At 57.5% G+C, this 15,450-nt stretch overlaps 2 protein-coding genes across 5 annotated transcripts; both read left to right on the forward strand.

The window, feature by feature from the left end:
- Positions 1–2,775: 2,775 nt before the first annotated feature.
- On the forward strand, positions 2,776–6,599 carry Fxyd1 (FXYD domain containing ion transport regulator 1). Of its 3 annotated transcripts, none has more exons than XM_047527672.1 (8): positions 2,776–2,902; positions 4,072–4,136; positions 4,617–4,649; positions 4,938–5,012; positions 5,155–5,191; positions 6,053–6,102; positions 6,275–6,326; positions 6,465–6,599. In XM_047527672.1, exons 2-7 carry the CDS (start codon positions 4,076–4,078, stop codon positions 6,295–6,297), a joined length of 279 nt encoding a protein of 92 aa, XP_047383628.1. In that variant the 5' UTR covers positions 2,776–2,902; positions 4,072–4,075; the 3' UTR covers positions 6,298–6,326; positions 6,465–6,599. The 3 variants fall into 3 exon arrangements, with proteins under 3 accessions (XP_047383628.1, XP_047383627.1, XP_047383629.1); XM_047527671.1 differs by lacking the exon at positions 2,776–2,902 and adding an exon at positions 3,452–3,679; XM_047527673.1 differs by lacking the exon at positions 2,776–2,902 and adding an exon at positions 3,594–3,683.
- A 207-nt stretch (positions 6,600–6,806) lies between these two features.
- On the forward strand, positions 6,807–15,262 carry Fxyd7 (FXYD domain containing ion transport regulator 7). 2 transcript variants are annotated; one of them, XM_047527692.1, is made up of 6 exons: positions 6,807–6,919; positions 10,938–10,967; positions 12,758–12,832; positions 12,931–12,973; positions 13,089–13,129; positions 14,859–15,262. In XM_047527692.1, exons 1-6 carry the CDS (start codon positions 6,889–6,891, stop codon positions 14,879–14,881), a joined length of 243 nt encoding a protein of 80 aa, XP_047383648.1. In that variant the 5' UTR covers positions 6,807–6,888; the 3' UTR covers positions 14,882–15,262. The 2 variants fall into 2 exon arrangements, with proteins under 2 accessions (XP_047383648.1, XP_047383649.1); XM_047527693.1 differs by having other exon boundaries at positions 12,931–12,964.
- The last annotated feature ends 188 nt before the right edge of the window (positions 15,263–15,450 follow it).

Raw genomic sequence — 15,450 nt, forward strand, 5'->3', positions numbered from 1 at the left:
TGGCCACAGCCCTCTGGGGTTGGTACTATTCTCATGACTAGTGTACAGCCTGAGAAACTGAGGGCAGGGGTCAAGTAACCTGAGCTCCAGGTGTCCAAGCCAGAGGCAGAGCCAGGATTCAAATCCAGCTGGCAGCTGGCTCCAGGTTATGTCAGATTTTGTCCTCAGAGATCAGAATTCATGGATATGTAGATAATGAACAGTTTTGATTTGGACTAAGCTTTTAGTAATGTGGATCGATTCTGTCCATTAAATAAAATGATACTTGCTGCCTAACCTGACGTAGTAATAGTGCTTACTGAGCATTTACTATGTGCCATTCTTTTCACGGCTTGACTCAGTTTCCCCAGTAACCCCGTGAGGCGGGCAGGATTATTATCCCCACTTTACAGATAGGCAAACTGAGGAACCAGGAGGTTAAATGATTAGTTTTATGGTGCCCATCAGCTCTAACCCTGACCACTAGTCTGTACCACCTCATTGCCCAGGACCAGGAGACTCACCCTTGAGACTGAGGAACACACTTCCTCTCTTGCCACTGGGGTATGCCTCCAGAAGACTGGGCTTAACAGCACCAGCTTGAGGTCACACAGATCTGGGTCCATCCCATTCCCTTGTAACCTCCAGTCAGTCAGTCAACCTCTCTGGTCCTCATTTTTCCCATCCATCAAATGGGAACATTCTTAACACCCACTTCCAGCATGAGGAGAGGACTCAGTGAGAAGATAGAGGCCACTCACCCTCCTGGGGCTCAGCTCAAGGTGGGCACCCCAAAGTGGTAGTGGGCTTGGGGAGGAACTCTAGGTCCAGGTCTTAGTTCTGCGCTCGGTTTCCTTTGCTGAAAAGCAAACATGATAAGCCTCTTTACTGGGACTTTGAAAGTGCAGATAAAGATCTTAGTACCAGGGACATGCAGGGCCCAGAGGCAGGCCTGTGCCCACACACAGAGGGTCAACCCAGCGGGGTTCTCCCTCCACTTTACCATGAGAAGGAATGGCATGGACAATAATAACGACAGCTAACATTTTTTTAAAATCATTTACTATGTGTCCAGCTTTTTCTCTGGTTTTACAGGGATTGTTTTACAAAATCATCCCAACTTCCTCTGAGGTGAATATTATTATCTGCATTTTACAGATGGAATAACGGAGCCACAGAGAAGTTAAGTCATTTGCTCACTATCACACAGCTAGAAAGGGTTGAGCCGTTCCTCCCTGGGTCAGTTTATGCTCCCAGGTTGGCCCCAGGAGGGAGGGAAGTTGGGTGGCCAAGAGTGGGCCAGGCGCCCCCTCCCAACTGCCCCCTTTTGTCCCGTCCCTCCTCCCCAGTGCTGTGTAAACACCAGGTTATCATTAACCAGGGCCAGCTGATGACCCTGGCATGCAGGGTCAGGGGGCAGAGGCTAAGAGGACTCAGCAGGCAGGGATGAGGGAGCCTATTGAAGCCTCCTGGGTCCTCTGAAGCCAGGTGTGTGTGTGTGTGTGTGTGTGTGTGTGTGTGTGGACACTCACATGGGTGTGTCAGGGCTACACCTGTGCCTGCCTGGGAGCACCTTGCAGTGTCCCTGCAGGTGCTGACTGTTGAGGGCAGGGGCATTTCTGTCCTTAGCCACCAGGGGGCCCTCAGGAGAATTAGCTCCACCTAGCTAAGCCTCGGTTTCCTCGTCTGTGAAGCAGAGTTGAAAATGAGACAAGGTCAGGTTCAGAGCTGGGGTGGCATATACAACCTCAGCCGCGTCTCCATCATCTAGTGCAGGAAACTGAGGCACAGAGCAGTCAGGAGGGCGGCCCAAAGTCACACAGTCGTGAGTGCCGAGTCTAGACCTGACTCCAGGTGCTTCTGTCCCCAGGGTCTGTGAGCCTGGCCTGCCCACAAGGACACCAGAGCCGTTTCCCTGGGTGTCCAGGGCCTCCTGCTCTCAGGGAAAGGCCCCCTCAGGCTTCAGCGCGCAGCTGTGGTTTGGGCACGTGAGCGCACTGTAGGTCTGCACACTTGAGGCCCGTGTGCCCGCCGCCCCTGTGTGGGCTGCGGAGTGGCTGGTCCTCTGCCGGGCTCCTCGACAGGTGGCTTCCCCTTGCGCGTGTGTAGCAGTGAACGAGTTCACGTGTGCTGCGTGTGTACCGGTGTGTTGCTGTAAGGCCATTCGTGAGGGGTCTTCGCACAGTGTGGATCTCTGTTTCCATTTGCACGAGCGGACAGATGCGAGGCTGTGTCTTGACTGTGTCTCTACGGGTGTCACGGGGAAGGGTGTGTGCGTCTAGGCAGGGTGTCCCTCCTGGTGTTTGGGGTCTGGTATGAGAGGTGCTGGCTGTGTGTGTGTCTTCGGGTTTCTCTGGCGGTGTTGTGTGTGTGTGGGGTGTGCATCTCTGGTGAAGCTCACAGTCGGCAGCAGACCACACACACACACACACACGCAAGTAAAGTTCCCCCCAACCGTCCTGTGGCACTGTCAGGGACAATAGAGACGCGGGGGTCAGGGGGCAGTGGCCTGCGAAGCACCAGCAGATTCCCAGAGCACAGCCTGGAGATCACTCGCCCGCCCCAGCTCCACTGCCAGGAGCTCCACGCCAAGGCTTGCCGTGTGCACGCGTGTGTGCACGTGTGCCTGTGTCTGCGTGTGCCGGGCGTCCCTCACGGGCCCCTGCTGTTTCGCCCTCTGAGTTGAGAGAGTTAACCTAGCGGGCCAGGGCGGTCTGGGCTGGGGGCCGCCCCCTGGCCCCCCTCCAGCCCGGGCTCCAGTTACAGCTGCTGGTTGCGGAGGGGAGGGGTGGGGTGGGGCCAGGAGGGGAGCCTGCGGGGGGCGGAGCGTCCAGCTCTGGGCCAGGGGGTCCAAAGTGCTCAGCCCCCAGGGCACCACGGGACACTTGGGGGCCTTCTTTCGGCAGGGGACAGCCTGATCGGGGTGAGCGTCCCCCCCAGACGTTTTCCCACTCCTGCCTGGGCAGCCTATTTTGGGAGCGGGAGTGGCCAGCCGGTGGCTTCCCAGGCAGGCCTGACCCTAGGGGGAGGAGAGTGTGGGGACAGTGGGGTTCCTATGGCTGGGAATCAGGGTGCGACTCCTCCCCCGGCTACTGCGTGAGCCCCCTGGCTGGGTGTGGCGTGGTCACCCCTGTGCAGGTCTGCTTGCCACACTGCTGGGCACTGGCAGCCTGGAGGAGGAGCGTGTGTGTCGCTGTCTACACCCCACATTCTGCCCCCAGCAGTGTGGGGAGAGGGTGTTGTCTCCCATTCCAGCCCCACCCACCCTGTGTGTGTGTGTGTGTGTGTGTGTGTGTGTGTGTCCTGCCCCTGGCATCTGTCTTCTCTCTCAGTCCCGCTAGCTTGGGCCTCACGTCACTTGTCTGGTGTTGTCTGGTTATAAAAGATGTCACCCAGGGGCGGGTGGAGGGGCTGTTTCCCTCTTCCCTCGTGGTTTCCAGGAGTGGAGAAGGGGTGGCTTTACCCTGAGGGTGATGTGGTGGCCAGGCCTCACCCCACCAGGGTGGTGCATGACCCCCGAGTTGGTGGGGGGAAGGCTGTTGCCATGGTGGCCTCTGCGAGGCGGATTCTTCCAGGGTGAAGTGGGAGATATTTATACCCAGGGTCAGGCCGAGAGCGGGCGGAGAGCGGGCAGGCAGCCGAGGGCAGGAGAGCTGGGATCATTTGGGACGCAGCGAGGCCTGGAGGCTGCGGTGTGCAGGCAGGTGGGACTAGGGTGTGTCCTGCTGTCTTGCACACAGTGTGTCTGTCTCTGCAGAGGGGTGAGGTGGCATCCTGCCTCCCCTGTCAGGGCAGAGCTGAGGAATCTGGGGCCTGCCATGGGGAGGTGGAGGCCAGGGGGAGACCCACCCGGTGGCTGTGCGTCTTGCCTCTGCCCTTGCTGTGCTGGGTTGTGTGACCCCCATTGTGTGAGCTGCTTTGGTGGCACTGCCCCGTGAAGCAGGGGGTGCCCCTGTTTCTTGGGCAACTAAGCTCGATGACTGACACTTTTGTGATTAAGTCCCAGGACTGTCTCTGATTTAACCCTTTGGGTCCAGGCCCCAGTATGGAGAGGATGAGGGAACACATTTCCTGACCCTTTTGTCCCCTCAGGACAATGGCGTCTGCCAGTCACATCTTGGTTCTCTGCGTGGGTCTTCTTGCCACGGCCAGTGCAGGTGAGTCACGGAGGGCAGCCCACTGCCCACCGTAGCCTCAAGGGTGGCAGGGGTGGGAGAAACCATGAGAGAACCAAGTGGGAGACCCCTACCTAAATGAACGCAGTTGGAGTACCAGGACATTTGGGATCCAGCATGGGGTCCAGTCACAGACTGGCATTTGGAGGAAGGGAGAGGATGGGTACCCCAGGTCAGGCAAAGGTGGGAGTGGGACGGAGCTTGGCTTCCTTCCAGATTGAGGGAATCATAGCAGGCTGTAGTACACGGGGGTGCTGGGGCAGTGACATGACCCCACCCTGCCCAGGACAGTACGGAGGGGGCGGTCAGGACCCAGAGTGGGTGGGCAGCCTGCCGGGGTCCAACAGCCCCCAAACTCTCAGCCATGGAAGGTAGAGCCCCCAAAGGGTCTTTCGACGCCCCTTCCTGTTCAGAGTCCTGGGAAGCATCCAAACCCGGATCCCTCTCCCTCTCTCTTTCCAGAAGCGCCACAGGAACACGACCCATTCACCTACGGTGAGGGGCGGCATCTATTCCGGGAGTCGGGGGAGCGCCCGGGTGTGCCGGCCCGCCCTCCTCCTCTCGGCTGGCTCTGAGTCCGAGCCCGCTCCGGCTCCTTTGGACTCAGTTTCTTTCGGTCGCTCAGGGCCGGTCCTCCGCCGCCTCCGGCCGGGTCCCACCCCTCTCTGCCCTCCTCCCTGCCCTGCCCCCTCCTCTGCTTCTCTTCGGTCTTCTCTCCCCACCAACTGATCTCCTCTCCCGCTCTCCTCTCCCTGCCCGCACCCTCCTCCCTGCTGCCCTCAGACTACCAGTCCCTGCGGATCGGAGGCCTCACCATCGCCGGAATCCTCTTCATCCTGGGCATCCTCATCGTTCTCAGTGAGTGCCCGCACCTCGCCCCGCCCCGCCCCGCCCCGGCCCCGCCCCGGTCCGCGCGGCCCCGCCCCCTCGAGGGAGAGCGCGGACTGAGCGCAGAGGGGACACAGTCTCAGCCTCCGCGCCCCTCTGCCCACCCCCACAGGCAAGAGATGCCGATGCAAGTTCAACCAGCAGCAGAGGTAAGAAGTCCCTCTCCGCCCTCCCTCCTGGGGAGGCGCGCCGGGGGCCAGACGGGGAGTCCATCCAACCCGAAGCCAGAAACCCTTCGACCAACACGTGCGAAGCACCTACTATGTGCCAAGCCCCGCACCAGGTCCTGGGACCAAGTGGTGAATAAACTCCTGCCTTGCTTGGTCAAGCTCTGGGCCCAGTGAAGGCGGTGCCGGCGGTTCCACAGATTAAAATCACACAGCATGATAACAAAACTGCTGATAAAGAGGGAGCCGCTGTGAAATGAGATCATCTCACACGGCGGCCCAGTTTAGCTCAGGGTCTGGTTCCTAGCGCTTTGATTCATCTTTAAATAAAAAATTTAAAGCACAGCCAACATATGAATACCTTCAGGTTAAAAGAATTATAATATCGTTATTAGCAATAACTAACACATTTTGGCCGTTATACCACGTGCCAGGCACTCTTTCCTTGTGTGTTATTTTATTTGTCCTTCATACCACCTCCTTGAGGTAGGGGCTGTTATCAACCCCCATTGTGCAGATGGCAAAACTGAGGCGCACGGAGGGAAAGTCACTTATTCAAGATGAGGAGTCTGGGTTTCCCACTCAGATCACCTCCTGGCAGTCTACCAAGTGCCTTTGACCATCCCCACCCCCCAACCCCAAGTCCCTTCCCCAGCATCCTCGGTGGTATTCACCGTTACCTGCGTGGAATGACTGCCACACATACTGCTCCTGGGCGCTCCTCATTTGGGGCGTACCCCAAGCGTGTCCCTTGTCTGGAAGATGAGGCCGTCTTTGGGGGTTTTCTGGAAGCCACTGTCGTGCCTTTTCCATCTCGTGTTCCCTCTTGCTCTCCCTTCCCAGAACTGGGGAGCCTGATGAAGAGGAAGGAACTTTCCGCAGCTCCATCCGCCGTGAGTTTGGGGAGACTGCGGGTGTTTGGGGGTGAGAGCTGGTTCCTGGCCATCCCTGGCCGTGTAAAGGGAGGGGCTTGTGCTGAAGCCAGAGGGCAGGGAGTTGCCCCACCCGGACCCTCCCTCCACAGGGATAACCCTCCTGACACCCGAACTTTCTGTCCCCCATCAGGTCTGTCCACCCGCAGGCGGTAGAAACACCTGGCACCATGGAATTCGGCCAGGTCCTGCAGCTCCGACGGGGCTTGGGGAGTCGGGGAGGGAGGGAGGAAGAGGGGGCGACAAACCAGGGTGGGAAGTTGGCTAAGAGGAGGAGGAGGGCTTGAGGTCCTTCCTCGCCTCTCACCCTTTTCACCCCACAGGATTCCCCCGGCACCTGATGCGTCCCACCCACCTCCTGCGCGCCTGCCACCACCTAGACTTTCCCTTTCCCAGTCCTGCCTCACTGAGTCCCCATGCCTCTCAGATTTCCAATAAAACGTGCTTTTCTCTCTTGACAGCGCTTTGTTGATCTGTCAGTCCCTCTGCGCGAAAGCCTGGGAGCCCCCTTGGCCCCGGCAGGGGGCGCCCCCACCCTTGGGGAAGGGGCGGGGACGACAGCAGTGGGCGGGGGCGGGGGCGGGGGTGGCCTGGACGGGGGCGGGCTCCCCGGGCCCCCATTGGCTACAGGCCCCCCCACACCAGGGCTCCCCCCATCTCCCCCCCACATCAGTCTGTCCTGCTTCCAGCTGCTGCAGCCGTGCCTTCGCTGCCTCAGCATCCAGCAGCCCCCTGCTCTGGCTCAGCATGGCGACCCCAACCCAGACCCCCACAAACGGTGAGCGTCGCCTGGGGAGTGGGCGCCGGGGAGGCTCCGGGATCTGAGAGCTTAGGAGAGAGGGTGTGGGGAGATTCCAGTACTGGAAAGGGGAAGGAGTGAGGAGGGGATGTCTGCCCCTTCCCTGGGCGGAGGCCCCTGTAGCGCACCCCTTGACGCCCCTTGCGGTGCCTCGGACACCTGCTCCTCTGCGATGTGGTCCCTGTGCGGGACCTACGATTAGAGAGTGGCAGTCCCCGGAGAAAGGATGCTCGGACCGGTTGCTATGGCAACCGGGTGGCTGGTCCAGCTCAGTGGTGGTAGCAGACGGGCAGAGATGGGTTTTGAGGGTGGGAACCGGCAGGTCTGCGGCCAGAGGGGTTCTGGAAGATTTCAGGACCCTGGTGGGCAGGGAGGAAGGGTCCACAGCCCTTGTCTTTCCAGCTCTGTCTCCTACCACAAGTGTTTCCTGAAATTCCTGACAGGCAGGTTCAGAGGGAAGAAGGGACAGCTGAAAAAAGAGAAGGGTGGGAGCAGAAATTGATCAGGGATTGACTAGGAGAACCTAAAAAAGATAGAGGAGAGACAGGAGGTACAGAGCCAGAGACCGAGGGAGACCCAGACAGATAGACAGGAGACGCCGAGAGACTGGGAGAGAGGGGAGGGGAGAGGTAAAGAGCTGCACCCGGAGATGCAGAGAGGGAGAGAAAATCAGACAGACTCAGAGAGAGGGATGGAGACAACCATGGAGAGGGAAGGGGAGAGAGACACCAAGCCACAGGCGGGGGAAGAGGAAGGGGGTAGCACGGGGTGGCGCTGCAACCGCTGCAGTGAACCTCCCCGAGGGTGGGATAGGGTGAGGGGCCCTCCTTCCAGCCCACACCTACTTGCGGCTTCCAGACTCCGCGGTGCACATCGCTGACCCTCCCACCCCATCCAGCGGCACGGTTACATTGCACACCCGTTAACCCAGATATGCTCCCACTTAAACACTCCTTCCCACTGTTGCCCCCAGCACGCCCCCTTGCTGAGCCGCGGGCTGCAGAGGAGTCAGGAATTGGATGCTTCAGCGGGGGAGGGGACAGGGCAAGTGCTTCCAGTACGAGGGCAGGGCGGAGGCTGAGGTGCCCCTGGCGGTGAAGGGAACCCCGATTCCACTCGGTTCTCTCCTTCCCTTCCCCCTTTCCCAGCAGGCAGGGGCTGCTGCACTGAGCCGTATCTGCAGAATCTGAAGCAGGGCGGGGGGTGGGGGGGCTGCAGAGGCTGGAAGCCACCCTAGGGAGAGGGGGCGGGGCTGAGCCAGCAAGTCTGGCGGGAGCCCAGGGCTTCTTTTTGCAGAGGTGGTGGTTAGCAGGATCGATGGCAGCAGACGGGCAGAGGTGGGAGGGCAGACGCCTCAGTCCTCCCCCTCCTCCCACTGCTTCTCCCAATCACAGCATGAGAGGGGACCACAGGTCTTGGGAATTCCCTGGGGAGGAAAAAGCACGTTGTGTATTGCAAACTGCTTCAGGAAATGAATTAATGAATTGCTGGGGAGAAAAGGGGAGGGAGAAGAGTCTCTTTCCACTCTTCCAGAGAAAAGGAAGGAGAATTAGGGGCAACAGAAAGGGGGGATGTGTAAGTACCACCCAGAAGGACCCTCAGCTTGGCCAGAAGCCAGCCCTGCAGGGGCAAGAAGGGAGGTGCAAAAGGAGGAGAGGGAGTTAAAATTTGGCTCGAGCTCCCGGCTTCACACAGGACCCCAGCCAGCCTGGGGTACCAGGACCCATCACCTCTCAAGATGCCCCCGTTGCCATAGCAACCACCTCCTTCCCGATCTCTCCTTGGCAACTGGCCAAGAGTAGTGCACATTCCTTCTCTGTCTCCTGGCTCCACCCTTCGCCCAGCCACACCCTGGGGAACCAGATTGCTGGGCCAGCAGGATCCAGCAGAAGATCTTCCGCATGGAGTACTGCGCCCTCAGGTCCCAGGCGAAGAGGATTTGGGGACAGATGCTTACCCAAGGGGTCCCTGAGCACTTTGGAGGAGGGTGTTTGGAAAATTGGGAGACAAAAGCAAGATAGTCCAACGGTTCCACCTTCGATGCAGCCTCCTGCAGCCCAGGAGGGCTCGCATTCCTTCATTCCTTCCTTGATGCACGCATGCGTGCACCCCAAAAACTTCTCTGAGAGCCTAACAAATTTACTCACTCTGGTCCAGGAGCAAAGACAGAGTACAGGTGACTACAACACTGTGACCTCATGGGGACACTTTTAAGGATCACCTTCAAGTTTTTTGCCCTGTTCAAATGTTCTCCATGCTGCTATTTAATATTTTTTCCTTTGAAGGATTCACTTTTTAAAATATTTAATTAACATTATTTTATATCACCACCACAAATGGAAAATGAGTGTGGTTTTTTTTTTTTTTTTTTGCTTTAAATTGAGGGTAAACATCAAAACAATCTAAAACAAGTGATTTCACTTTTCTGGGTCCAGTGTCTCCTTTTTGTGAAGTGGAGATGAAGATAGCACCTATATCAGAGAGTTCCTGCCAAGATTAAATGTGTTAACATCTGTAAAGTGCTTAGAAGTGGTTCTGGCATGGAGTCAGTGCTATCCATTTCTGACTAGATAAATAAATAAAGGAGAAAAGCTGATAATGTCACAAAATTCTACATAGGTATTATTATTGCCTGCCAAAGACTCTGAGCACAGGGCTTGTTTTCTCTTGGGTAACAAGGGTAGATTAACAAGGTTTGCTAGGCATTAAAGACCCATCAGCACCACATAAGATTTCCTCCTTGGAGACTAGAAGAGACCTGAGAAGGGCAATCTTACATACTGTCCGGGTCTTGCCTCTGAGTCACTTGTATCAGTCAGTTTAGGCAACAGCTTGCTTTGATAACAAGCGGTACCAAAAAGCTCAGTGGATGATGATCGCCAGGGCTTATTTCTCCCTTATGCTAGATGTCCATCACAGGTTGACTGGGGTGGGGGGCATTCTCTACTCACCAAAGAAAATGAGAGCAGCTACCATGTTGAACCTTCTGGTCACCAGGCCACAGGCAAAACAGAGCTCTTGCCCTGGCACTTAAATGTTCCAGCCTCACAGTGATACTTCCCCTCACAGTTCATGGGCCGGAATCAATCCCACGGCTCCAACCAACCTCAAGGGAGACACCCTTCCCTGATCCTTGGGAGGCGGGAGGAGAACACTAATGACATTACCTGACTTCCCTCTGGCCCCCCTCTGGCACGCCCTCCGCAGAATCCCTACTCCAGAACTGTCAGACATAAGGGGCCATCGGGATGGACTTCTGGAGTGGGAAGATGTTCTGAGCTGTCCCCAGGGGAATAAGGTCTGGGCCAGGGAGATGGAGGAGGGAAAGGGCAGATTCACAGGCTCATGCTGTCGACTCTGAAGTCAGGGCGAGCCTCCTAACGGAGGCACATGCTTCACGTGGTGGAGAGCCACACACCCACACGTACACACATCCTGGGAACACCATCACCAAGCCAATTTTGAATCATAAACTCGCTGGTGTCTTAAAAATAAGTAACACAGGATCAGAACGGCAGAGCGGCCCTGTGCTGGATTCGGTGTCAGGAGTGGCTGTGGCACCTGCCCTTGGAAGCGCACAGATGCCTGGGAAGTTTTAGGGATTGTACAGGGGAAGCGGATACATCCAGTGGGCCCCCAGTGGAATTGTTAACCCTTGGCATCACATTTAAGTGGGAGTGTGTTTATTTTTCCGGGAGTGAGCCCGTAGCTTGCATCGGCCCTCCGTGGGGATCTAGGACAGAGACTGCTGTGGACAGTTGGGTAGATCGTACACTGCACAAGGGATGGTACCAAATGATGGAAAGAGTGGGGATGGAATCCATCCTATGCTCCCTTCTTCAGGCCTGTGTCCTGCCATGGAACTACATGATCCAGAGTAAGGGACATTTTTGTCTGATTTCCACTCAGAAACCATTAGGCCAGTGGCCCCATCTAGGTCCTTAAAAATGTTAAGGAACCCAGTGTTGAAATATTTCCCCCCTCTTCCTTCCCACAGTTCCTGAGGAACCTGACCCATTTTATTACGGTGAGTGTTGGATTTTGCAATGGGGGTACCCTAGGGCAGGATGGAAGGGTGGCTGCATATTCCCACAAGCCAGTTGGCTTCGACTATGGCTCTATGGTTCATGAGCCACCAACCATGTGACCATGTGGGTACAGTTCGCATCAGCTGGGTTTATGGAGGGCAGAACCAGACTAGGGTGGATCTGAGTCTCCTTCAGGCTTCAGCAGGACTCTGGGTTAGTGCCCTGAAGTGATCAGAGAAGCAGGCAGGGAACCCTTAAAAGTAACGTCTAAGTCCAGATCACTTGGACCTGAATCTCCTCTCCCTGCTGTTTGGCCTTAGGCAAGTGACTTTGCCTCCCTGAGCCCTTTGGTCAACAAGAGATGTCATCATTCCCACCTGTGTGGGCTGTGGATTTACCTGAACGATCACCCCGAGGGCACTGAAGCACAAAGAAGTTACCCCCAGGTCTGGCCGACCTGGCTCAGTGTCCTCTCTGAACACCCTCCTCTCCCCCCCATTTTTGCTGTTCCTGCAATATGTCAATTTCCTTCTCACCTCAGGGCCTTTGCACTGACTGATGCCTCTGCCAGGAGGATTTCTCCCTTCGCTCTCCACATAGCTGGCCAAGCCCCTTTCCCTTTTTCTGACCTCAGATCAAATATTGACTGCTCCCAGAGACGCCTTCTCTGACTCCCGGTCGAAGGAGCCGCACCACACCCGGCCATGACTTGGATTTTTACTTTATATATTTTTTTGTTTGGTTGGTTCATTGAGGAGTGCTTAATCACAATACAAAAGTCCCTTGCTGGAGGACAGAGGCCTGGCTCACTGCTGGTACAGACCAGGCACCCCACAAATTCCCATTTCAGCAAATATTTGCTGGGCACACGCTCTGTGCCAGCAGTGTTCCAGACTCTTGGAGAACTGCAGTGAGCAATACAGACCAGGTTTCCTGCCCTCCTTGACCTTACCTTCCACGAGAGGGACCGATACTCAGGAAAAATTGAAGTTATTCTTTAGAAGAGACTATAAAACAGGAGTGTTTTTTACAAAGGGAAATAAGACTTCCTTCGTTTACTGGCAAGTATTGAGGAGAGTTTGGGAAAATTCTAACTAGGACAGCCAGAGGTTTCACTGACATTTGAATGAAGCGCAGAAGGGAAGAAGTCATGTGGATATTTAGGAGGAGTGTTTTTCAGGCAGTGGGAGCAGGTGCAAAGGCCCTGAGGCAGGACAACTGGCTATTCTCCAGGAACTACTGGGAAGCCAGCCTGGCAGGGGTGAGGACCGCTGGGGAGAGCTGGAGCGGGAGTGGGGGTGAGCCTTGAGTAGGAAGAAGATCAAGATCACACAGGGACCTCGGGGCTGTGGTGAGGACCTTGGCTTTTACCTGGAGAGCACCGGAGGCCAGGGAGGGCTCTGAGCTGAGGCAATCTGTGATCTGACTCAGCTGTTAACAGGGTCCCTGTGCCTGTGGGTGGGGGCAGGGTGGTGCAGTAAGATCACAGCCCAGGTGGGCCACCTGGATGGGCGTGTGTGTGTGTGTGTGTGTGTGTGTGTGTGTATTCACTGCAGAGGGGAGGGCAGGAGAGGAGAGAAAAGGAGGGGAGGGGAGGGGAGGCGTGGGTAGAGAGGCCCAGGGGAGCTGCCCAAGCCCATGCTCCGAGTCCTCCTGGGAACCTCCTGGAGGAACATCCACGTGGCCTGCAGCATCCCTGGGTTCTGGGCCCTGGCTGGGCAGCCTGAGCCAGACCTGAGGTGGGGTGCTGAGGTACTGGCCCGCCCTGATGTCCCCGTCGTCTCCCTAGACTACGCCACAGTGCAGACCGTGGGAATGACTCTGGCCACCATAATGTTCGTGCTGGGCATCATCATCATCCTCAGTAAGTCTGGTCCTCCCTGCGCTGCCTGCTGTCCCGGGCTGGCTCCCGTCCCCGCCCTCTGTCCTCTGTCCTGTCTGTGTTGCTCTCTCTCCCAACAGGCAAGAAGGTCAAGTGCAGGAAGGCGGACTCCAGGTCTGAGAGGTCTGGCGGCCGGGGGCGGGCGGGGTGGGCGTGGCCGGGGCCCGGTGCTCCCGCAGCGGAAGGGCCTGGGGCTGCCGCCTCCTCACGCACTCCTCTCTTCTCTTTGCCTCCACAGCCCAACATGCAAATCCTGCAAGTCGGAGCTTCCCTCCTCAGGTGAGGCGACAACCATCGCGGTTCTGGGAGGTTGTTGAGTGGCAGCGGAAAAGTGATGTCCTTGCAAGTCCCCCTGCGGTGCATGGAGCAGGGAGTGGGGTCCTGGTGGCTGCACCCGGGAGGGAGGACTATTCCATAGGAGGCCGAGTCTCCCAGATGGAAGATGCTAAGCCCCCAGGGACTGTAGGACCCCAAAGGTCCTAAAGAGTCCACAAAACCCCCAGAAACAAATGCATAAGCCCCCCAAAGCAAGGAGGAGCTCATTTCCCAAGGAAGAAAGCCACACCCCGCAAAGAGAGGGGCCCCATATGGGAGAAGGATTTCAGGCCAGTAGGAATGAAGGAAGTTGAGGGTGTAGGGAAGGAAAGAGAAGAGGGTGTGTTCCAGACTTTATTGTTCAGCTGGGCGACCTAGGATGAAATGACTCAGGAGAAGAGAGAAGGGAAGGAAAGAGAAGGAGGGAGAGAGGGAGAGAGGGTGTGTTTCTGAATAATTGTATCAAAAGAACAAAAAGGTGGCAGCCTGGTGGCAAACACCTGTCATCTCAGCAGCTCCGGAGGCTGAGGCAGGAGGATCAGCAGTTCAAAGCCAGCCTTAGCAACTTAGCAAGGCCCTAAACAACTCAGTGAGACCCTGTCTCTAAATAAAATATTAAAAAGGGCAGGGGATGTGACTCAGTGGTTAGCTCCCCTGCTTCAATCCCGGGTGAGGGAGGGGATAAAATATTTAAATATCTTTAAATATTTTAAAATTCATTGTAAGAAACAAGATGGAGGCATAGGAGGGTGTGGGGGGTCAGGAAGGAGGAGGATAGGAAGGGATAGAAGAAGAGGGGGATGGAGGTGTTGGGAAGAAGTGAAGGAGAAGTGGAGGCTGGAGGCTGGAGGAGGGGTGTGGAGGGGGGTGGGCGGAAAGCGTCAGGGAAGATGGGGGTGAGGATGCAGCGGGAGAACAACACGCAGATGGAGGCGTGTGGCCCCTTGGGGGGTGTTAATTTTAATTATGTAAAAATATCTCGACCTGTTTTGAGGGGAACTGCATCCTTCCCAGGGACTGTTAAAAAGGAAAATCAGCTGGGAATCTCTCTGCCTCTTATAAAATTCTTAGAACTGAAAAAGGGGAGGAGCTTGGGAGCTGCCGTTTTGGGGGGAGTTGGGTGTCGACTTTCACGTCTGTTTCCTGCTCTGTTGACGATCTGTAAGAACGGCACTGCTGCGCTCTGTGGATGCGGGGTGCTGGCCCTGGCACCTGGGGAGCCATCTAAGAATCCCTGCAGGATTCTGACCCTTCCCGCTGAAGGATGGTCTGGAGTGGGAGAGAACTTGGGGAGTCTGTGGTGTCGACACGTTGGGGACCCGGGGCTCAAGCGCGGAGGAGGGTGTAGGAGGCTGGGCTGTAGAGGGGGGTCTTCCTCGCTGGCAGGGGACGCGCCCTGGAACCCAGGTTCCCTTTCCGCGCCCCATCGCAACTGCGTGGGCTCTCTTTGGCAGCCCCTGAGGTGTCCCCATAGGGATCAGGTGTTAGGGGGTGGGGGGAGCGGGGCGGGGAGGGGCTGGGGGACACGAAAGCTCCCCAGCGCTCGCTCCGGGGTGAAATCCCTGGGGACTCTGACTTCCACGGTGGCTGTGGACCCGGGGCCCACGGCTGTGGCTGCGCGCAGGGGCTACTCCCCGCCTACACCCGCGGTACCCCCCAGGTCCCTGCTAACGCGCCCCTCCTCTTTCCGCAGCCCCTGGCGGTGGCGGCGTGTAAGGACAGCGCCCGGGAACCTCCACAGCTGTCCCTGCCTGAGCGCGGGAGCCTGAGGACCGGGTGAAGGCGGTGGGGACCCCAGCCTTGCGCCGGGGAGCGCTCCCCCGAATGAGCCGCCCCACCCACCCCAAGGCTGGAGCCGCTGCACCCCGCTGTCCCTCCCCAGGCCTTGGCAACGACGATCCCCCAAAGAGCCCGTCTGCATCCCAGACCCAGGGACTCGGGCCTCCTGCTCCTGGGACCCGGGAGTCCACGCCCGGCGCCCCCAGATCCCCGTGTGCCGCCCCCTGCACCCCCTCGTCTCCTCCCCGAAGACCCGCCCCCGGCGCCCGGGTGTCCACGTCTTGAGCTTAATAAATGTGCATTTGGTGTTTTCCCTGTTCCGTTTGCCTGTTCTCGTCTGTGGGCTCGCGAGGTGGCGGGTCGAGGGCCCCCGCGGGCTGGCGTGGGCCGGCTGCCTCCTCCCGGTCCTCTCGCCTCCCCGCACACCTCGGGCCCTTCCTCGTCCTCCGGCCTCTGCGAGGAGCCCCACCCACCGCCCTGCCAGCCCCGTCCCGCAGCCGTCCCCA

Source organism: Sciurus carolinensis, chromosome 16 (assembly GCF_902686445.1).
Source record: "Sciurus carolinensis chromosome 16, mSciCar1.2, whole genome shotgun sequence".
Taxonomy (NCBI): domain Eukaryota; kingdom Metazoa; phylum Chordata; class Mammalia; order Rodentia; family Sciuridae; genus Sciurus; species Sciurus carolinensis.

Bases quoted from the DNA above. Each gene is read 5' to 3' on its own strand.
- Fxyd1 (XM_047527671.1), top strand. From the start codon at position 3,453: ATGTGGTGGCCAGGCCTCACCCCACCAGGGTGGTGCATGACCCCCGAG. The intron at 4,650-4,937 runs GTGAGGGGCGGC...TGCTGCCCTCAG, and splicing joins ACACGACCCATTCACCTACG to ACTACCAGTCCCTGCGGATC. The intron at 5,013-5,154 runs GTGAGTGCCCGC...CCACCCCCACAG, and splicing joins GGGCATCCTCATCGTTCTCA to GCAAGAGATGCCGATGCAAG.
- Fxyd7 (XM_047527692.1), top strand. From the start codon at position 6,889: ATGGCGACCCCAACCCAGACCCCCACAAACG. The intron at 10,968-12,757 runs GTGAGTGTTGGA...TCGTCTCCCTAG, and splicing joins ACCTGACCCATTTTATTACG to ACTACGCCACAGTGCAGACC. The intron at 12,974-13,088 runs GTCTGGCGGCCG...TTGCCTCCACAG, and splicing joins GCGGACTCCAGGTCTGAGAG to CCCAACATGCAAATCCTGCA.